The sequence below is a fragment of the Miniopterus schreibersii genome (assembly GCF_964146895.1).
Source record: "Miniopterus schreibersii genome assembly, chromosome: 1".
NCBI classification, from domain to species: Eukaryota; Metazoa; Chordata; class Mammalia; order Chiroptera; family Miniopteridae; genus Miniopterus; species Miniopterus schreibersii.
In genome coordinates this window covers 169,515,249-169,538,323 of record NC_138101.1, presented here as the reverse complement: position 1 = coordinate 169,538,323, position 23,075 = coordinate 169,515,249, and the positions used below count along the sequence as shown (strand labels likewise).

The following is a 23,075-nucleotide window of genomic DNA, read 5'->3' as shown; positions in this document are numbered from 1 at the left end:
CTTACTATAACAAAACTCCCATGGACTCTTCCACTTCTGCAATGTCTATGCAATGAACTAGCACCTAAACCTTGGATATCTTTTATGTTAGACTGAGATTTTCATTGGAACGGTTATTAAAAAGATTTTGAAAAATACATATAATACTAATAATGCCTATAGGTTACAGAAACTTTTAGAACTTTATTTCAAAGTAATTAATATTCACTACTACAGAATGGACTAGTAAGGGCAGGAACTACTCAAAAGATGAAATCTTAGAAGCCTAGAGTGAATTACTTTACGGCATATGAGAAGGCCCAAATATCTTCACTCTCCATGTAAGGAGTCTTTTATATCCTGGAATTTTACACATACTGCAGATTCTACAAACTATCTCAGGGCTCCTTAGAGGAAAATATACAAATAGTTTACCTGCACCACCAGAACCCTCTTTGCAATGCCCTGAACTACACATCACCCACACCGAGACTCTGGTTCAAAAGTTTAAGAACCACGGCATTCAGACCACGCCGTCTCACTCTGAAATCCAGTGGAAGTCAAAGATGAAATAAGCTTCTAGAATCTAAATATCCAAACATCTCTGGCTTGAGTGCCACCTTTCATAGAAGTAACCACTTCTTACCTGTAATTTGAATATATTTGGTAAATGACAAAAAGAGCTGCTGAAAGCCACTCCAGACACTGGAGCCCCTTAATGTTCAGCACTCGGTTGCTCTCAGACACCAGTGCGGCCAGCCCGACGCCCGCGAGGACGGCCACCACCGCGTTGCTCTGCACCCAGAAGCGCTCCACCTGTGAAGAGGCACGCAGACCGTGTGTCCAGGTGACTGAGCTGCGATTGATCTGGCACTTACATATTTTACAAACATGTTGCATACACCCAGTTGCTTATGCATACTCTGTCATTCAGGTCTTGCTAACTGACTTCCCCAACCCAACTCCATGTTACTTTCGATTTAGATTTTCAAACATCCCTTCTTCCCAGTTTGATATGTGAAGCTAGCTCCCTTTTGGGATCCATACACCCTTTTCCATACTATGGACTTCGTGTTGAACTCCTGCAACATGTAAAGGGGAAGAGGTGGAGAAGTGCTTTTGCCTGACTCCTGATGTTCCCTTCCATGTGCTGATGTGCCATTAGCTTAACTCCTGGCCTCCCTCTGCCGTCTCACTTATTTCTTCCTGTAGGAGTATAGGGACTGGCCTGACTGGGCAGTTTGGGAGCTAGGCCTGGGCCTGCACTCCCCTCCCCTCTCCTCTCTCTTTCTCTTGGAAAGGAGCTGCCTGCAGGAAGCACTTGTCCAGCGGCAGACTCTGGGAGTAGGGTGGGGAGGCCTGGCCTGTGCAGCGCTGCCTGTGACAGGTGGGTAGTTCTGCCTATTCTGCATGCAGGGTGAGGAAGCCCCTTGCTCCCAGACATAAACCGCATTGTCCAACATCAGCGTTATCAGTAGTAAAGGCAATTCTCCCACTCGTTGTACTGGTTTATCTTGTTTCTCCACTGATTTGGATCTCAGGTGATTAAGTAGGGTATTATTTACGAGGCCACTTTGAACACATAAAAAATTGTTTGTTTCCGCTGTTAGAAAAGAGCTACCTACACTTACAGAGTTTCTACTGTAAGGAGAATCTCAGAAATGGCAGCCAGGCAAATGTGGCTGCTCTTTTGCACAGGCCTGGACTGGTACGGTAAAAAATAATGAACTGGGGTGATAAGAGCCTCCAATTACAACTCATATTTTTTTGTTATTTAAAAAAAAATCCAGGAGAAATACAGTAGTACCTATACCTATCTATAAATACACACAGAAAATGACTAACTTAAATCTACCTTTTGTTTATTTTTCTATTTAACCATCATATTAACAATGCTTTTTTTTCCCCCTAAAAAGAGGACTTTGTCTTACTGGTTCAATAATTTAACTTTTGATTTATAATAATGTACATGCAATTTTAACTATTTCTGAGATAATCTGCTTTTCTACAAGATTCCTGGGAGACAAACTGATCCATTCTTCACAAATGTTCTGGTCAAAGGATATATCTAAATAAAACTTACCACACCCATGAAAAGTGGTTTTGAAATATCTAAATTTGCCCTCCAAGCAAAGAACAATGAATAAATGCAAAACATTCCAGTAAAAAGCCATACTAATGGTGGGTTCTGTTTATCCCTATAAAAAATTAAAATATGACCCAAATTATTTATATACATGAATATCAGTAATAATATTACATAGTTTTACACTATAGAAAAATATTTAAAACTATAAAACTTTCCATTTTAAGTAACAATAAAGGATCTCAGTTTTTCAAATTTGAATTGGAAGAGATAACCAAAACATAGTCATGCACTGACATGCAACAGATGATCATATTTCAGAGGGAAGAGGGAAGGGGGGTGGAGGGTGGGAAGAGATTAACTAAAGAAGTTATATGCATATATTCATAACCCATGGACACAGACAATAGTGGGGTGAAGGCCTGGGGAGGGGTGGGAGCGAGGTGGAGGGGGTCAATTGGGGGGACAAATGGAACACCTGTAATACTTTCAAAAATAAAAATAAATTCAAAAAAACAAAACAAAACATAGTCATAAACTACACTGTACTATATATTATAGACAACTAGGAAGTATGTAGCAAAATATATAAAGTTAAAATTTGCAGAAGAAATACAAATTGTTGATCTTGTTAAATTTAAGGTGTAATTAACATATGCAAAACAAGAGTAATTTCATGCACCAAAATAATAAAATGACAAATCTCAATAGTATTGGTGAGAATGTGGTTATATGAGAATGTATGTTGGTACAATCTTTTAGAAAGGTTAATTTGATAATATATATCAAGAGCCTTAAAAATATTCACATTCATTGACCCAGTGATTTGATGTGTAGGCATAAATCTTGAAGCAATAACCAGAAATGTGGACAGAGATTAATCAATAAAAATGCTTTGGCATCACGTATAACAGTAGAAAAAGTGGAAGCTATCTAAAGATCCTCAAATAGGAGAACACTTAAATTAATTTTCCTAGGTTATAGGATGGAATATTATACAGACATTTAAATGATTTTAAACATCTTTTATGGTATAGGGAACTGCTCACAATATAATGTTAGGCATTAAGGAAACAAAACTATAAATGTATATACATATATATATTTCAATAAAAATATATTCAACAGGCTAGATAAATGAACAAGAAACTAATGAAGGTTAATAGTGCTATTTTTTTTAGGTTTTCTTTTATCATTAGAGTTACTTTTATCTTCAAAGGAACTCAAATAATTGTTTGCTTCTTTTCCAAAGTAATAATAGTAATTGGCTATGTACAGGGTAAGGGATCAAACCAAGGTTTAAGACATTAAACGGCTCACCTAGTTAGACTGTAATATACTGCTCAGTCTTTCAAAGTTACTAATTTATAATCAGGAAAAAAACCTAGCAAGAAAGTAACACATATTTGCCTTCACAGAAGAGATTAGAGTCATTTATTTGGAATATAAAATACTAGTGGCAATGTTCTACAATGACATGTTGAAAATATTAATTTAATTAATAAACATGGGAAGGATAACAGGAAAAAAATTCTATTACTCACCTTCTTACTAAACATATATTAGCCCAAACTGCAAGGACTTGGATGTTGAATGAGAGTTCGGTCCTCATGTTTGTTACCTGAGAACTGTAATAGACAATCTGACTTATTGTTGGCAGAAAACAAATTTGGTTAATTCCAAATAAAACATTCTTTATAAGATACATTGGATTACGCACTAAATAATTTTAAGGGCTGAAGCCAGATTTGAAAAGTGTTTTGTCTTCTTTCAAACTCAGGAGAAAAAGTACAGCAAGAACGAGTTAAACAGCTCTCAGATATTTTCCAACTGTAACATCTGGTTACCGACTTACATAATCCTTCAGTGCTTGTGATACTGCACTGATACTGTATACTGCACGGATACTGTATGCTGCACGGATACTGTATGCTGCACCGATGCTGTATACTGCACGGGTACTGTATACTGCACGGATGCTGTATACTGCACGGATGCTGTATACTGCACGGATGCTGTATGCTGCACCGGTACTGTATGCTGCACGGATGCTGTATACTGCACGGATGCTGTATACTGCACGGATGCTGTATGCTGCACCGGTACTGTATGCTGCACGGGTGCTGTATGCTGCACGGGTGCTGTATGCTGCACGGGTGCTGTATGCTGCACCGGTACTGTATGCTGCACCGGTACTGTATGCTGCACCGGTACTGTATGCTGCACCGATGCTGTATACTGCACGGGTACTGTATACTGCACGGATGCTGTATACTGCACGGATGCTGTATACTGCACGGGTACTGTAAACTGCACGGATACTGTAAACTGTACGGATACTGTAAACTGCACGGATACTGTAAACAATTCCTATTCCTGACTGGTTTGATAAGAAGTCATCTGAAATGCGTTTCTGAACTTCTTCATGGCTTCCAGTGATTAGCAATTGAAAACAAAATTAATTCAAATCATTTTTTGGAGATCCAATCATGAATTTAAAAAGGACAAAAGAAGTGACCTCCAACCATTCTTTCCTGGGTTAGCTCCCTCCTTAAAATGTATCCCTGTTTTCTATATCATCTGGTTCAAAAAATGTTCAAGGAATCTCTGAGAAGTGTATCCTTTTTTTCCTTACAATCAAACTAAATTCTTCCATTAGCTCCATTAACTAATAAGCATCTTCCAAGTAGTATCTGAGTTGTAAAACAGCCCTAGCAGTCTCCATTATTTGAAAGAGAAATGATTCTGTACACCATCTCAAAGAACTTTCTTCTCCCTACTGGCAATTTTACTGTAGAAAATCTGATGCCACAATTATGGGAACCACACAATGTGTATTTTACTAATGGACACTCATCTACTATGGGAAGATATCCTTACTCGTTTTCAAATACACTTAAAAAATTGATTCCAGCATGAGGCCCATTTCAAGCCATTCTTCAAAAGGAATGAAGTCAGTCTCAAAATTAATTCTTGGGGATCTGTTGCTTAAATGTAAGCTCTAAACCATGGTCACTGCCTAGGGTTAGATTCAATAATTTCCTTGTACAGGATTGCAATTTAGAGATACGCATGGGGAAAGAATTTAATTTGCTTGACTGGCAAAGGGTCGATGATTAGGTTCCATCGTCTTGAAGGATTTTCTAGTAAGTTAATTATGAGTTCCCTTTTCTCAACACTCTTGTCCACCTGAAACAATTAAACACTAGAAATTCTCTCGCTCAGAGGGTGCAAGGATTATGCTTCCACTTTTACATTATAATCTGGTTCGAATAAATAGTGTGAGTGGTCATCACTTTTGCCAGATCTTTTTCCTGGGTATATAACCAAACTGCTATTATTTCAACATAAAGGAGGCCTTTAATTACCCAACAGATGACTTTTATATGCAACTTATAGAAGTTACATGTTTGGTCTAGGATTGCTCTTGAGAGTTCTTTGGAGTTCACGTGGGATTTGTTAAAGCCTAATATACCAGTAATCCTGAGTGTGATAACAGCCCCGAAAGGTAGGCAGAAAGAGCAGGCAGTGTTTTTCGCACGGAGTGAAACAGAATGAAGTAAAAACCCAGGGACACTGGCAAAGCTGTCTCTATCTTTAAAAGGGAAAGTGAGCTTCTTGCTACCTTCTCCCCAGCAAAATAGAAAAAGAGGCCAGAAAAGTCTCAGTCAGACATAAAAAGAAATATTTAAAACCAACTGTGAGAACCATCAAAGGTTATATAAGAATAATTGGTGGCAGGAAAATATTTTCAAGATATAGTAGAAAATGAAAAACAGGCGACTAATAAATCAGTATGTCCAGGGGTAGGCAAAAGTAGGGTTATAGTTGTCCGTAAGCAAAACAGAGTTTATTCTTGTATTACTATTTATTATTTTTCCGTATGAAAGGCTGTAAACCTACTTTTGCCCAGCCCTGTATATTATTACCCCATTAAAAAAAACTAAAAAAGTATTAAAAATATTGGAAGAATACATAAAAACATTAATGGATTAATAATAGTGATTATCCCTGCATGTTGGAATTACAGTAATTTTCATTTTCTTATTTTTGCTTAACTATATTTTCTAAACTTTTCATAACAACTTTTGTGCACCCTTTTTTGGAAAGCAGGGGGAAAGGTCATTTTAAAAGAAAAGGAAGAATGAAAGAAAGCGAGCTAGCAAGTAAACAAGATAGAAACTGTGAGAACCTAGGAACTGATTCATATATAGATTGAAATATTCTCCCCATATTTTTAATTTTTTAAAATTGATTTTTAGAGGGGGGGGGGGGGAGAGAGAGGGAAACACTGATGAGAGAGAAGCATTGATCGGTTGCCTCCTGTACATGCCCCAACCAGAGATCCAACCCGCATCCTAGGTATGCGCTCTGACCTGGAATTAAACCCGCCACCTCTTGATGAATGGGGCGATGCTCAACCAACTGAGCCACACTAGCCAGGCCTCCCAATATTCTTAAATTGGTTTTCAAAGTAATAATTAGAATCCCAAATTAATAGAGATAAGTTGAGTGTTGTAGAAAACTATTCTTCCCTAGTTTTATATTGAAAATATTATACAAATATTACAGGATTGGTATGGATATTTTTCAAGCTGTCTTAGTCTGTGTAGGTTTCAAAGCAAATATTAACCCAGTTTTCAAAAAAATGTTAGTAGATAATATAGTTGAAATATATTTGCTTGAGCTGGCTTTGATAAGGTTGAACATTAGAAATATGTAAGTCAAAAAAAGAGCTTAAGGACAGCCTAAAGGAAAAGTCTTAAGAGACATTAAATAAACTAAGCTCCGAAGAATTAAAAAGCCATAGCTCAATCTAAGATAACAAGAAAATAATTATTCAAATTGATAAATACTATGTTATAAAATGTCTGTAGAAGAAAGAAGATATGTAAAACCAGAACAAAGCATAAACTTTTTATAAAGCAACACTACTTTGGGTAATTCTGTATCAAGTGAAAGTTGAAACATTTTAGATTTAGGAGACTACATAGAACCTATAATAGTCCCATTCACTGTTTGATTTATTGCTCATTTTAAGTTTTTTCTTATTGAAGGAAATGGTGGACTATTTGACAATATGCAAAACAACTGTCAACTATATGGGTGAAAAGCTACTCACAGACATACCACTTCATAAAGAGAGAAACTCAGAAAACGCCAAAACCATTTAAAGGAATAAATAGAGAATTCATTTAAAAAGTTTCAAATATTTTATACTCACAGTAAAATTTCAGACATACTGGATCCTATTTCAGATTTGGCCTAAACATAAATGAGAAAAGTTTATTTGCACAAGCATTAAACTAAAGCTCTGTGAGGCTATGGTATTTAGTTACCTCAATTTAAGAGATACATGCTTTAAATATACAATGCAACACCACTCTTCATTCAGTCTTTACTTCAGGGCCTTACTGAATTTTTAAAGCAAAGTCAGTGAAAACTAAACATTCTTCCTTTAGGAAGAATTTCAGAAATATTAACTGGCTAGAAATAAACTATTCCAGCAGAAATCATTAATACATTAATGAATTAATAGGCTTTTACTTTTGTCAGAGTCTCTTTAAGCTCTGTTTTGGGCACTTTGTTTAGAGCTCATTATCACCTGTTGGTCTATGATTTCACAATCGTGTGAATTATACAAATTTCAAATCTGGAATGGTCCTCAAGCAACACTTGAATGGAATGACCAATATAAACAAACCAGAATATAAAGTGTCAAACTCTTAAGTAAAAAAATGACTAAGTATGCTTTTATTAACCTATTTTATTATGAAATATCGGACTTACAAACAACACATATAATATGTATTAAAGTGACAGTTTAAAAATATCTATAGACCCACCGTTCATTTAAGAAACAGAATTGCACGAATGCATAAGGTGTCTCCCACAGCCTCGCCTTTCTCATCCCCCCGTGGTAACTATTACCATGAACTCTGTGTTAATTTTTCCCCTACTTTCTGAAAATATACAGTTTTACTACTTTTGTATGTATCCTTGAGCCATAGATTGTTCAATTTCTGCATGATTTAGAATTCTGTATAAATGGTATCATATAATATGTACTCTTCTGAGATGTGCCTTAAGTAAGACACGAAAAGCACAAACCACGAATACCATGTTTATCCTTTTATTTTCCAGATAACCTTTACTGTAACCACTTTAGTGGTTTCCCCTAAGTTAATTTTAGGGAAAACAAGTCCTTTTGAACTTCTTTGGAACACAGTAAATTTCACACAGTGAGTGAAATGATATTTTATAAAGCCTCTACACATAGGCATTACATTAAATACTAACATGAACACTATTCATAAAGTATGTAAAAAGAAAGTTTGGGTCAAGGAAAATGAAAAATTTTGAGGTTTTTCCCCTTTAATCCTTTCAAAATATTTTACATCATAGACCAAGAGCCCAAAGTGACATCCAGCTCTACGGAAACGCTTCCAGTGCTGGCGACAGAGCCTTCTGAAAGCCGTTACCCTGAAAATACATTCAGGATGTACACAGTATAACTAGCTGGGTTAAGTGATTCCATTTTTTTTTTCTGACTTATGTTAAAGGCCACATTTCAATGAGCAAGTTTGTTCCATAAATAACTGAAATGAAAGTTCTACATACTGTCACTGATAGACATTGATTGTATTTTCTTTTTTCTAACAGAAGTCCAGGCAGAAAGCAGAAGTGTTCCTTAGAATATGAATTTACCAGACTGAATGTTCCGTATTCTTCTCTGAGAAAATGAGTCACAAATCCTAGCAACGTTGTCTGGTCTCCCCAGGTCCAGCGGGCTTGGTTGAGGTAGGAAGAGACAGGAAGATAGACGTAGGGCAGCAAACCAGCCGAGAAGTACAGGCTCAGCTCCAGCAAAGAGCCCAGGGAGAGTTCCTGCATCAGAGCAGACGCTGTGTAAGTTTACTCTCGTGGAGTCACCCTGCAACTTCCAGAGCACGTCAAGGAAAACATCAACCGTGTTTACTCAGAGCTCATCTCTCAATTTATACTAAGTAACCACAGAATACCATGGTAAACCTTCTGATGGCCGTGGATTACTAGGAAATTGCAACAGCCTGAACTCCTTTGCATGGCAGGTGAAATCTAGTGAAGCAAATAATATTAGCCAAGACTCCTAAGGACCATGTTTATTGCATCTTTTACATTTAAAACCATGTTGTGACATGCAGCATTGCCGAGATAACCCACTTGGAAGTGATTGAGTTGTTCAGCTGATTTTGAATATGCCCCAAGTATTGTCCTACTACCAATTCATTTCATCATCTGCATCAGGAGTAGACTTTAACTACTGTATTATGATCATACATTGACAGTATGATTTTTTCTACAAGAGTTTTGGACATTTTGTGGAAATACTTGGCACATATAAAGCTAGCTTTTAAATAACTTCCCAGCTCACCCAAATACTCTTTATTCCCACTTTACATATAGAATGGAGTACTAAAGGAAATTTGTTGTTCTATGTAACAATGTTGCCTATGAGAATATATTTCTCATCAGCACATTTCTAAAACAAAGGGTAATATTGACCAAGTCTTATAAAAGCACTCTGGTGTACTATCAGGAAGACTCAAATAGTGGTCACTTTAGTAATTGGGAAAGAGGGTCTCTTACAAATATCATCATTGGAAATTTCCAACGTTTCCTTTACAAGAGAGGGAAATGCATATGTGACAATGATTACAAGGACCAAGATTCATGTTCACCAGATGTAGGACAAGCAGCTGACTTACGTTTGCACTTTCATACACACACATATATACACACACATAAACATACATACACACTATATACATACATTAATATATGTACACACACACACATACTTTTTTAAAGCTTTCCAGATAGTTTGCAATTCTGGCTGCTCACGTAACCAAGTGACTCAGGACTCCTTCCTCCGCCTCAAGTCCAGTTGCCCTGTCAGGTGACGGGCAGACCCAACTTTCCCGCCTCTGCTACATAGCTAATGGGAACAAAAGGTCCTTTGAAGAGTCCCACTCCCCACAATCCCATCCCCCTCAGAAGCTGACCTCAGTACAGGGCCCACAGGCTCGGGCCAGCCCCCTAACTGGTCACTCAGAGTCCTGCATGTTTTACACACAGCATACAGGCTCTCCAGCAACTAACACAAACCCCTGGTTGTAGGGTCTTGCCAGAGGATGCACCTCTCTGACACCTGGATGTACCTTCTCTGATGTCAGAAGCCAGGTGGAGAGTGACACCATCAAGTTGCAACATAGGTCACTCCTTCCTTCACTCCTCCTCACAAAAAGGCCAACCAGCAACTGTCCATGGACAAAACACCACTGTGAAAAATACCAGAGTCCAGGCTAAGGCTGCAGCATGTCCCTGGAACACAGGGACCGAGAAGGACTGCATCAGAGGTGACTGCATCACCCCTCCCAGGCCAGCACAGCGCTGCACCCCCGGGGCTACGGTTTTCCCTGTGGGAAAAACAGTCAGCTCCTCCAGCATTGCAGGATGCTTTCCAGGAAGCCCACTCTAGTCACGCCTCACAGGGACCACAGCTGGGCGCTCATGAGGCTCCAACACTGAGGATCAGACAGAGATGGAGAAAGGAAGCCGCTTACAAAGCAACCAGTGCTCAGATCTTGGGAAAATGCATTCCTGTTTGCCTGAGCAAAGACTCCAGCCAGCAGTTCTGCCCATCTGCAGTCACCCTAAAAAATTCTGATTTAATTGATCTAGGGCATACCTTAACACAATAAAAGCCATATATGACAAGTCCACAGCTAACATCATACTCGATAATGAAAGGTTAAAAGCTTTTCCTCTAAGGTCAGAAAAAACACAAGGGTGTCCACTCTCACCACTCCTATTCAACATAGTACTGGAAGTCCTAGCCAGATCAATTAGGCAAGAAAAAAATAAAAGGCATCCAAATCAAAAAGGAAGGAGTAAAATGGTCTCTGTTTGCAGATAATAATATCTTTATATACAGAAAATCCTAAAGACTCCATCAAAAAACTGTTAGAACTAATAAACGAATTCAGTATAGTTGCAAGATACAAAATCAACATGCAAAAATTAGCTGCATTTCTACAACTAACAATGAACTACCCAAAAGAAAATAAAGGAAGAAAATGATTCCATTTATAATAGCATCAAAAACAATATAACACTTAGGAATAAATTTAACTAAGGAAGTGAAAGATCTGTACACCAGAAACTGTAAGACACTGATAAAAGAAATTGAAGATGCAACTACATGGAAAGATATCCTATATTCACGGATTGGAAGAATTAATATTGTTAAAATGTCCATACTACCCAAAGCCATCTACTGATTCAATGCAATACCTATCAAGATTCTAATGGCATTTTTTTACAGAAATATTAAAAAGAATCCTAAAATTTTATGAAACCACAAAAGATCCCAAATAGCCAAAGCAATTCTGAGAAAGAAAAACAAAGCTGGAGGCATCACACTTCCTAATTTCAAATTATATTACAAAACAGTATGGTACTGGCATAAAAAAAGACACATAGACCAAGGGAGCAGAATTGAGAGCCCAGAAATAAACCCACGCCTATACAGATAATCAGTGGGGCAAGGACAGTCTCTTCAATAAATGTTGTTGGGAAAACTGGATATTCACATGCAAAAGAATAAAGTGGATCCCTGTCTTATACAACTCAGCAAAACTGCATCGAAATGGATTACAGACTTAAGTGTAAGATCTGAAACCACAAAACTCCTAGAAGAAAATATAGGAAAAAAGCTCCTTGACTCCGGTCTTGGCAATGACACCAAAAGCACACGCTATAAAAGCAAAAATAAATAAGTGGGACTATATCAAAGTAAAAAGCTTGTGCATAGAAAAAGAAAGTATCAACAAAATGAAGAGGCAACATGTGGAATAGGAGAAAATATTTGCAAACCACATATCTGATAAGGGTTTAATATCCTAAATACATAAGGAACTCATCCAACTCAATAGCAAAACAACAACAAAACCACAAATAATATAACTGAAAAATGGAGAAGGGACCTGAATAGATATTTTTCCAAAGAAGATATTCAAATTGCCAACAGATACACGAAAAGGCGCTCAACATCACTAATCATCAAGGAAACGCAAGTCAAAACCATAATGAAGTATCATCTCACACCTATTATGATGGCTATTAATAAAAAGATAAGATATAACAAGTGCTGATGAGGATACGGGGGAAAGGAACCCTGGGGCACTGTTGGTGGGAATGTAAACTGGTGCAGCCACTTCCAAAAACACTATGGAGGTTCCTCAAAAAATTAAATACATAATTACCACATGATCCATCAATTCCACTTCTGGGTATATATCCCAAGGAAATGAAATCACTTTTCTGCATGCTCATGTTCATTCCCTCATTATTTGTAACAGCCAGGACATGAAGATAACCTCAGTGTCCATCAACGAATAAATGGATAAATAAAATGTAATATCTATATCTGTATCTATACACATACACATAGGAGTAGTTTTCAGCCATAAAAAGAAGGAAACCCTGCCATTTGTGACAACATGGATAGGTCTTGAGGGTATTATGCTAAGTGGAATAAATCAGAGATAGAAAGACAAATACTGTGTGATCTCACATGTGAAATCTAAAAAAACTGAACTCCTAGAAACAGAAAGTAATTGGTGGATGCCAGAGATGGGGTTTATGGGATGAGGGAAATGATGAAACTCGTCAAAGGGTACAAATTTCCAGTTATAAAATGAATAAGTTCTGGGGATATAATGTACAGCATAGTAAATATAGTTAACAATACTGTATTGCATATTTGAGAGATGCTATGAGACTAGATCTTAAAAGTTCTCAACACACATGCACACACACAATTGTAACTATGTGAGGTAATAAAGCTGTTGACTAACCTGATTGTAATCATGTTGCAATATACACATATATTAAATAACTACATTGTACACTTAAAACTTACATAATGTTATATGCCAATTATATTTCTACAAACCTGGAAACAATAAAAAGAAGCTTGATGACTGATATCAGGATGGCTAAGATGACTGATAGCAGGCTGCCAATGCATCTCTATCTAAGGATCCATCAATTCACAAGAAAAATATTTGGTCCTCTTGAAGTCTTTGCTGAACTCCATCTTTAATGTTCTATCTTTATGTATTTTATCAAGAGCTTATATAATAAAAGACCATATAGAGAGCTTTCTCTGTACTCTATAAGACCACCATGAAAGACAGCGCCCATTATGCTATTTACATCCATTACATAAGGTCTGATATGACTGATTTAACAAAATTCAGTTCCAAGAAAAAGTTAATCTTTCCTGTCAATTATGTCTCCTTTTTATTTATGTTTATCACATAATAAGAATTTTATAATTTCATGTTACTCTTTTTGGTTTGTTGCCAAGAAGCTAAGAAAACATATTAAAGCATAGTAAATACAATTATCCAAAGCTTTGATATAATTATTTCCCTATTTCTATGTAATAATTTTATTATATGTGTTTTTCTAATATAATTCTGATGATACTGGGTATATGTGATAAATGATGAAATGATAAATGTGCCTGAGGTATAATTAACAAACAAACAGTAAATTAAGTAATACTCCAGCACTGGCTTTGTCCATAGACTGTTTTAACCTCTGGGGAAGACGGACAGAACACAGCTTCTATCTTTCCAAGGACTTGTGTCTAACTGAGCTCTCTACCTTCTCTACCTACGTCTCCTACTGCCTAACAAAGTAATCTTCCTATATTGCTTTATGTCACCATTTAAATTCACAATCATTTTTCCTTTCACACAAAAAACTAAAATAATCATTTTAATTCTAGGAAAATCTAAGAAAATATAACTGTTATTCACCAGAGATTTTATTATTTATTTCCCAGTAGCAGCGATGGTGTCTGTTTTATTGAGAGCTGAATCTCTAGCACCTAGAGCAGCATCTGGTACAGAGCAGGTCCTCAACAAACAGCTGGATGAATGAATGAACTATTATTAATACACTAGCCTTGGTCTTAGAAAGTATAATAAAACAATTAAGGCATTTTGCTATTGTTTTCAGTTCTTTTAGCCTATGTTCATCAAGGTGCTATTCAGAATCCCTAAAAAATTATGAAATAGGCCAGATGCCACTGCAATCAACACTGCATAATTTTTGTAAATCCTATTTTTTCAATGTTGTTAGGGCCTAAGGTAATTTATGCAAAATATAAAACTAAAATAAAATTAAAGCCCCATGATGCTTTGTTTGTCTAACTGAGCTCCCTACCTTCTCTTTACTTACATCTCTACTGCCTAACAAAGTATACTGGGCCCAAATGAAATATTATGAGTTTTCGTTTTTACAAAATTCAAAACCTACCTTCTCTTTTAAAAGTCGAAAGAGAATCCATGGTATTATGCACAAAACATAGAGTACTATTGTGTGCTGATTACATAAGCTAAGGCCACAGCAGAAGGCACCAATTTTTGCTATCTGAAAATAAATTAAAAAAAACAACAAGTTAAATATTCACCTAAAACTCTAAGTAAGCACAACAGTAAAAAGTTATCCTTTATATTAAAACCAGGCATACCACAGGTCAGATTAAAAATCAATCACTTAGACACAGTCATGTTTTAGCAGTCACTAATATTTATCACCATTATTTTTTAATATTTTTTCATTCTTATCAAATCATTGCATTTTGACCTTAAATGACTGTCTTCAAATTAAATTTCAGAAAGCCCTGTATGAGGACTAGGTAAGTCCTAACAGTAACAGGATATCGTGTAATTCTTATTTGAGTAAAATCTGTAATTAAAATGCATCGATTCTTTGCTTTACTTTTTCTATTAAATTAAAATAAATATAATGTAACACTATTTATTTAGAACCTGGTTATCAATGGGTGGTATTTTTACTTTTTTTGAACATGCGTAAGTTATGTTCATAATCAGAAAAAGTTTATTTTAAACAAACAGACAAAAACTCTAACAGCATCACAGATCTGTTTTGGAAACCAGAGGCAAGCCACACTGCTTCTGGGTCTCTGCTCCCTAACGGTACCACGCTGCCTACACGGAGATGATTTTGCACTTTCCAGTGTGTGGACTGTAAGCTCTTAGAAGACAGGCTTCCTTCATGTTTCAGATTATCTTGATGATAGCATCTGCCTTAGAATTTATTGTCATCTCTTCTGAACTACTTAATTTTTACATTTGGTGCTCCCCTTTAAAAAAGTACAAACTTAATCTTTTTTTTTCCAATTAGGAAATAAGTCAACCTACCATAATGATATATAATTTAAAGTGGTCAGTCTAGAGCTTAGCATCTTAGGATCACACACACACACACACACACACACACACGATGGTGGAATCAGCCAACAAGCCTATCTTTCCCAGAGGACTCAAAGGGGATTTCAAAACCCCCTCATTCTCCAAAAAACTTTTGAACTTCAAGGAAAAAAAAGATCCCATGTTTTATAAAGGCTCTCACCATCCCCAGTAAAAGTCCTGAGAATATGTTCTCTGTCAATATGCCTAGATTACCTGGAAAGTAACCAGAACAGATAAACAGTATCTAAACCAAAGTTAAAAAGAAACACAGCATCTATCTAAAAACTAAAACAAAAAGTGATTTCACCGTGATCAAAATAGGTTACCTTTGATCTTTCTTTTGCAGTCGCTGCCTCCTCGAAATGTACAGTTAGAGCCATAAGCAGCCCCACAAACAGATTGTTTAAGCTAAAAACCTCTGCTGCGATGGACCACTGCCACGTTAGACGAGAAAATGAAAACACCCCTGCAGCAAGGATTCCTCCCGCATGTGAGCCAGAAAGCCTGCAAATACAGATAACATGAAATCTTCTTTCCCAACAAAAAGAACCGACTTTATTTTCCTTTCTATAAACTGTAGAGGCAGAAATTATGACGGTCACCCAGCACTATCCCAACACACTACACGGTTAATACAGTCCTCCATGTAATAATATTTTTCAACAGATTTTAATTAGGAAGTCCATATATTAACCTACTAACAAACAAATGAATAGACCTGCTTGGTGTCCTGTGGATAAAACAGGTTTAGTTCTCAGATGTAACCTCCAGGGTTCAAGCCAGCTCAGAAAGCCTGAAGAGATAGTAGCTAGAGAGATAACAAACCTGTGTCATTGTTCTTGCTATATCCACAAACATGACGGTCTGGTTAAGACTGAAATATGTTTAATTGTAAAAATTAACTAAATGGCAAAATATCTATTCAGGAACTCTCATCCTCACTTCCTGGGAATGTCTGGATCTAGGTACTTTCTAACTCATCTCCCAAAATATGGCCAAGTAAGTCTTGGTAACAATATTTGGTGACTTTAAGATCTTGTTAGCTAACTTCTTAGTTTCTGATTATTTCTTCTTTATGCAGAGTTGAAGTTAAAATGATGTATTTTTTAAAGCGAGGAATGGGGATGGGAATTTTAATAAGACACAAAAAGTCAAACGCTACACTTGGAAACAAATTTCTCATCCCCCCCCCCCCCCCCCCCCCCCCCCCCGCCACACACATACAAATGGCAACAAGAGCCACACATTCCAAATCAGTCAGGAATCTGGATCTCAATTCAGAGGTGTGCTTTGAGACTGGTAATATGGTTGAATATACTACCACATATCTAAACAAAACCTATTTCACTATAAATCTAAAGCTATGAAAATTAAAGCTATTACAAATATTTGTCTAACAAGTGTTATGAAATTCAGCAAGCATTACTGTAATAATTATGACATTACATGGCCCCACATAATTACTTTTTAACTGCATTGTTTTGTATAAAAAGTTATGGAGTAATTCTACAGTTCTCAATCAACCACTATAGGAAAAAAAGTTACAATAAAAATGTTATTATCGCCGGGCCGGGCGTGGCTCAGCGGTTGAGTGTCGACCTGGGATCCAGGTGACCGGGGTTCGATTCCTGGTCAGGGCACATGCCCGGGTTGCGGGCTTGATCAATGACTCTCTCATCATTGATGTTTCTATCTCTCTCTCTTTCTCCCTCTCCTTTCCTCTCCCTGAAATCAATAAAGATATATTTAAAAAAAAAAAAAAAGTTATTATCACCAGACCTGTTTTTCTTAGTTTCTTTTTGTAATTTTTTTTCTTTCCTTTATAAAATCATCAGTTTCTTCTTTCATCAGAGTCCCCCATTCTCCCAGTTATCCTATCCAACCCACTAAAGCTATTTCTTCCTTCCAAATTCTTCAATTTGTATTCCTACGGCCCTTGACTCAGTTATTCTAATAGTTTCTAACTTGTCTTGTTTTCCGATCTATTCTGCCATATAACATCAGATTAAACATCCTAAACATACTCTTTATGACTACCTAGCCCCCAAACGTAGGGGCTCTTCACCGCCTATAGGATAAGTTTTCAGTGAGTCAGCCTCAAGTCCAGGCTCCCAATAAACAGAACCCCTCACCTAGCCACCAATTACTAACATTATTTTCTCCACCAACTAGTCAGGCTTCTCAAAATTCCCCAGTAAAACATGCCTATTCCCAGCATCACACCTTTGCTCATCCTATACCCCGCGAACTGAATGTCCTCCCTGCTCCTTTTTATTTATTCAAACTCTACCCTTTTCTCAAATGTCTCTTCAATCCCCAGGTTTCTAGCCCATCCCTGAACACCTGTAGCATTTCATTGTCTGTGACTAAGATTTTGACAGTTTTTGAAATGTGGACTGGAGTTAAACCTCACTTATATTGGAAGTACCTAGCCCCACGCACAGAAAGGAAACTCAGTGAAATGAGAGAACGAACTAATTTTAAAGTATTAGTGACATTTTAAAAGGAACTTCTATGACTCATCTGTCAATATTACTTCGGAAAGTCAGCATGAGATACAGGGTTCCTTCCTCTACTGAAACATCAATTAGCACCTTGGGAGAAATGGCTGTGTGTTCAGGGCTGGGGTAGCTCAAGCACAAAATGAATCTGAAACACCTTGAGCCAGAAAGTAAGGAAGTGCCCAGACAGGCACGACAGAAGGACACGGGAGCCAGCGTAAGGGGGCTCTCGCTGGCCAAATCGGGGATAATTTGAGCATCAAAATAATTATAGCAATAGATTATAACCCAATGAATAAATAAGAATCTGTGAATGTGTAGTGATATAAATAAATGGGGGAGAAGGGAAAGTCCATAGAATGCCAACTAATAACTGTATAAAAATGATGGAATTAGAAATCACCATTTGACAACTATAATAATCATCATCAATGGATACTAAACTAGTGGGTGCAGCTTTGCAGTAACAGTTGCATAGTCTAAAGGCATCTCCCTACACATAAATTAATTACAAAGGGAATTAACTTTACAGTGGTGAAAACCATCTTATCCACATGATCAAGGTCAACAGCTCAGTAATGGGACAAACACACACAGTGTATCTATGATGCTCCTACCAAAAATGCATTACCTGAGTCTAAACATGAGGGAACAAACTCAAATTGAAGGACATTCTACAAAATAACTGGCTTGTATGTATCAAAAAATTTCAAGGTCTTAAAAGACCAAAAACGCCATGAGGAACTGTTCCAGACTAAAGAGAATAAAGGGATGTGGCAGTGGAATAAAAGGCACGACCTGGGACTTGCTTCTGCTATAAAGCACACTGTTGGGACAATTGGCAAAATCGGAATCAAGTCTATAGATTAGGCAATAATGTTGTATCAAGGATAATTCCCTGATTTTGAGAACTGCACTGTGGATACATAAAAAAAAAAAGTTCTTGCTTTTAAGAACCATACCCTGAAGTAGTTAAAGGTTAAAAACAAAACAAAACGATACAAACAGAATCAGGGACAAAGTAAAATGGTAAAATATTAACATCTGGGGAACCTGGGTGAAGGTTATACAAAGACTGGGCTATTCCTGCCCCTTCTCTATAAGTCTGATATTATGTCAAAATAAAAAGCTGAAAAAATAACAAATTCCTTAGATAATTTGCTAACATTTACTGAGTTTTCTTGCCTGCCATGTGCCAGGTATTGTTCTAAGTGCTTACCTTATATAAATTTAATTTTTTACCATAATCTTATACATAGCTGCTATTTATCTCTTTTCAAAGGAAGAAACTGAGACCCAGAGAGGCAAAGTGATTTTTCCAAGGTCCTATGGCAATTAAGTGGAAGAGCCAGTATTCAAACTGTTAGTCTAGCTATTTAGTGCCATTACATTGTGGGGTAAAAGGTGGTTATTTCAGTTTTAATGTCAAATAATTTATTTTACATTAATGATATAATGTACTTTTATTTGGTTAACTACGTACCCCCTGGATGAAGAATAGACTAGAATAGAAGTTTCATCAATCATTAGAATTGTGTTTATTTCTCTTTTATCAAAACAACACACTATCAGCTTGAATTGTGTTCAGCATCTCTCAAGACTGGTCTTAGCCCCCCCCCCCCATCCCCTATGAAAGGGAAATTAGTCAAAATTCAAATCCATCAGTTAATTAAAGAGAACTGAAAAGAGATGACAGTCCTAATACGTTTGAATCCTCAGGAAGAAAACTCAACTCATTAATCTACAATGATTTCTAACACGTTATTACGCTCAGGAAGGCATCCTAAAGTGTCTGAATTGTTGACATAATTATTGGAATCAACTGCCTTTTCAAATATTTCATAAGGTTTTAAAAATTGAAGAGAGTAATGTAAAATAATCAACTTCAGTGATCACCTTAGACTGTTACAGTTAGTTACACACATTAGCATTTTATGGAAGACTAATCCTACATCAGCAAGGTCTACAATACGAATCTCCACCACCCTCCACGCCAAGGTCAGGATGGTTTTGCAAAGAATAATCCATAGATTCTTAACACCCAATTTTCCTTGGTATCAGAGAAATGATTTGTTAGACTGCTGAGTAAGGTTAGAGAAGAGCTGTAACTAATTATAAAACTAGTAATGGAAATCAAACCCATGATCCTGATCTTTTTAGCAACTCAAAAGAGCTTGCTTAGAAATCAAACTAAGTCTTACAGGAATTTGAGTTGTTGTCCTAATATAAAAACCAAAGGGTAATCTTTTGTTTTGTTTTTAACTTTTCTGCTCAACATCTAACATCCCTTTCTATGCTTGAGGGATACCCAGCTTATGAGGCACAGCCGCCTCCTATTATGCATGCCAGAAATACAAAATACTTTTCCAGCCTCCCTTGCAGCTAGAGCGTGGGTGTATGACCTGGGCTCTGCCTATCAGAAGCACCCACTCCATTCCTTGAATTGGAAACTGCTGAGGCAAAGCAGCAGGAATGGGGATGGAATACATTCAGACATGGCTGGTGGCATTTCTACAGCATTTCTAGAGAAAACAATGGCAGCACTTTCGGGGGCAATGTTCAGAATCCAGGTCAGTTGGTAATATAAGCTGGGGTGTCCGGTGCTCAGAGACGACAGCCAGTGGTGGTTTCACTGGAACATACCTGCTTAGGATTCTGGATGCTTCAGGATAAGAGCCTGGTAATCCAGCCCTCCTTGAAATTCCCTAGGGTCTCCAACAACTTCCTTTTCTTTTTTTCAATTTTAGAATTGAATGTTTCCTTTTGTAAAAATCAGTTTTATTGAGGTAATTCATATGCTATATAATTCATCCACTTAAAGTGTACACTCAAAGGTTTTTTAGTAAATTTTATAAATCAAACTGTGAATGTCCCGTAAAATGCATATATTTGAACACACTGCCTTTAAAAGTTTGCTTTATGCTAAGATTCAGAAGCTGTCAACATTTACTGACCATGTACATGTACAGACTAGTGGATTAGGAAAAGTAGAGATACTTGCTCATTCCATTCTTGGTCAGGGCATGTGCCCAGGTTTGGGGCTACATCCACAGTAGGGGACATGCAGGAGGCAGCCAATGGATGTTTCACTCTCACATTGATGTTTCTCTCTCTCTCCCTCTCTCTCTAAAAATTATTTTTTAAGAAATCTTTTTTTAAAAAAAAGACATAATCAGAAACACCATTGTGTTTTCACTTGGCAATCCAGGAGTCCTACTCTCAATTTTCATTTTATTGTTTTAAATAAATATGCTTAATAATAATTTTTTTTAAAGCAACCAAGAGACCAATGTTTATTTATTTACATTTAGTGTGTACAGCGGCATCTTAAAATTAAAAGGCACACATTTTTCTACTGAAATTGATAAAACTACTTCAACGAAACGTAGAGAAAAAGAAGAAAAATTCAAATGAGATTGTGAATAAAATGAAGTCTTTTCACTAGAACTCGCCACTAAATTGCCAAGTAGTTTAAACTATTTTCCATGTTCACTTAAGAACACCTTATAATAAACTAGATATAAGATGAGAAAAAATGTTTTCTATTCTCAATCTAATTCTCATAGAGCCTCATAGAAGGTACAACGAGACATTTCTTCAAATGAAATAAATAAATAATATATATATCTCTTTACTGATTTCAGAGAAAGGAAGGGAGGGAGAGAGAGAGAAACATCAATGATAAGAGTCACTGATCGGCTGCCTCCTGCACGCCCCACACTGGGGATCAAGCCCGCAACCCGGGCATGTGTCCTGACCCAGGCTCAAACCGCGATCTCCTGGATCCTAGGTCAGTGCTCAACCCTGAGCCACACCAACCCAGTGAAATACACATTTTTGGAATCTAACCTAGCTTATAGAGATAACATCTAATGGGTCTATATGGAGATCACACTTCAAACACCACCACTTTGATTACTTTAATAACACAACTACTGCAAAAGATAGTCACACGTGAAGACTAACAATCAAAATCAAATTTTCCACATTGCAGACATATGCTGTTTTCAAGGTCTCACACCAACAGTAAATTCGTGGTATGGATGACTCAAAATTTCAAATAATCCAAAATTTCCTGAAGCACCTTTCATATAAATATCTTTTGTTACTTTTTAAATTTTATTACATATTTATTTTTAAAATACATTTTGTAGTATATTTGCAGTAAATACATCTACCTAATTGCTTTATACTTGGGTTGGCACTAAAATCATGTAGTTCACATTCTGGGACAGCAAGGGGTTAGTCAAGGAAGAAAGATACACCAAGAGTACAATAGCTAATATGGGAAGGGTAATCATTTAAAATGTCACCCAGATAATGCACATGGCAGAGATTCCCCACCGGGGAGGGGGGGCAGGGGTGGAGGTGGCGTAAGGAATAAGTGATGCTATTAAGAGCATCCTAACAAATGTGAAGCTCAGAATTCTACGGTTAAAACATATCTGCCTTCTCTTCAGTCCACAAAATCCGTGAAACCTAGATAAGATTCCTTATAAAGTTACTGATTGTGCAATAGTTTTCTCCCTGATGGAATACTATTCATCTGTTGACACAGTGGATAAATCAGGAGGTTACAATTTACACCACTGACACAGGTTTGCTATTGATGATAAGGTATCTTTTTCTTTCCACTACATGGTATTTGATTTTCATGTGTAGTCACATGTTTGTCTAACCCTCCATCAAAAGGCAAATAACAGAAACCTGAAATTCTTTCAGAACACACATTTGACGTGCTTCATAAAATCCATGAATGTATTTGTCTTTGGTGTTACTTGCATGCAAAGAACCCAACACGGAGAGTACATTAGCCTCCTCCTACTTGGAAAACTCCTTGAAGTAAGTGCAGTGAGTAGAAAGGCCATGAGGCGGCATCTGGGCACTATTGTAAAGAAATTACTCCTCTGGTCAGCTCATACTGACGACTGAAAAAACGCAGTGAGTTCCAGTGCGGTAAAGCAAGATACAATTAATAGCAAACCTCCCACCTCCATCCTCCGAAGTTCTTCTTTCTGGGTCTTGTTCATGCAAACTATATAAACGTTACCTTCGGGCTCACTCACATAATCAACGCCCATCTGTTTACCTCTCAGTGTACCTGAAGAATGTCAAACTGGGAAGCTAAGCTGCTGAAAAGAAAGGAGCACTGCTGAACTGTTCTCTTTCCGTGGC

The 23,075-nt window shown here is 37.0% G+C and overlaps 1 protein-coding gene across 3 annotated transcripts in view; it reads right to left on the bottom strand.

The window, feature by feature from the left end:
- TMEM260 (transmembrane protein 260) overlaps window positions 1-23,075 on the bottom strand; it is a 57,273-nt gene that overhangs the window by 21,197 nt on the left and 13,001 nt on the right. For all 3 annotated transcript variants that reach the window (XM_081135778.1, XM_081135779.1, XM_081135780.1), the window contains exons 4-10: window positions 15,726-15,903; window positions 14,441-14,554; window positions 8,774-8,953; window positions 7,290-7,330; window positions 3,610-3,693; window positions 2,063-2,177; window positions 626-795 (exon numbers count right to left, since the gene is read on the bottom strand). In XM_081135778.1, the coding sequence (XP_080991904.1) occupies window positions 626-795; window positions 2,063-2,177; window positions 3,610-3,693; window positions 7,290-7,330; window positions 8,774-8,953; window positions 14,441-14,554; window positions 15,726-15,903 (882 nt within the window). The remainder of the gene's footprint in view (window positions 1-625; window positions 796-2,062; window positions 2,178-3,609; window positions 3,694-7,289; window positions 7,331-8,773; window positions 8,954-14,440; window positions 14,555-15,725; window positions 15,904-23,075) is intronic.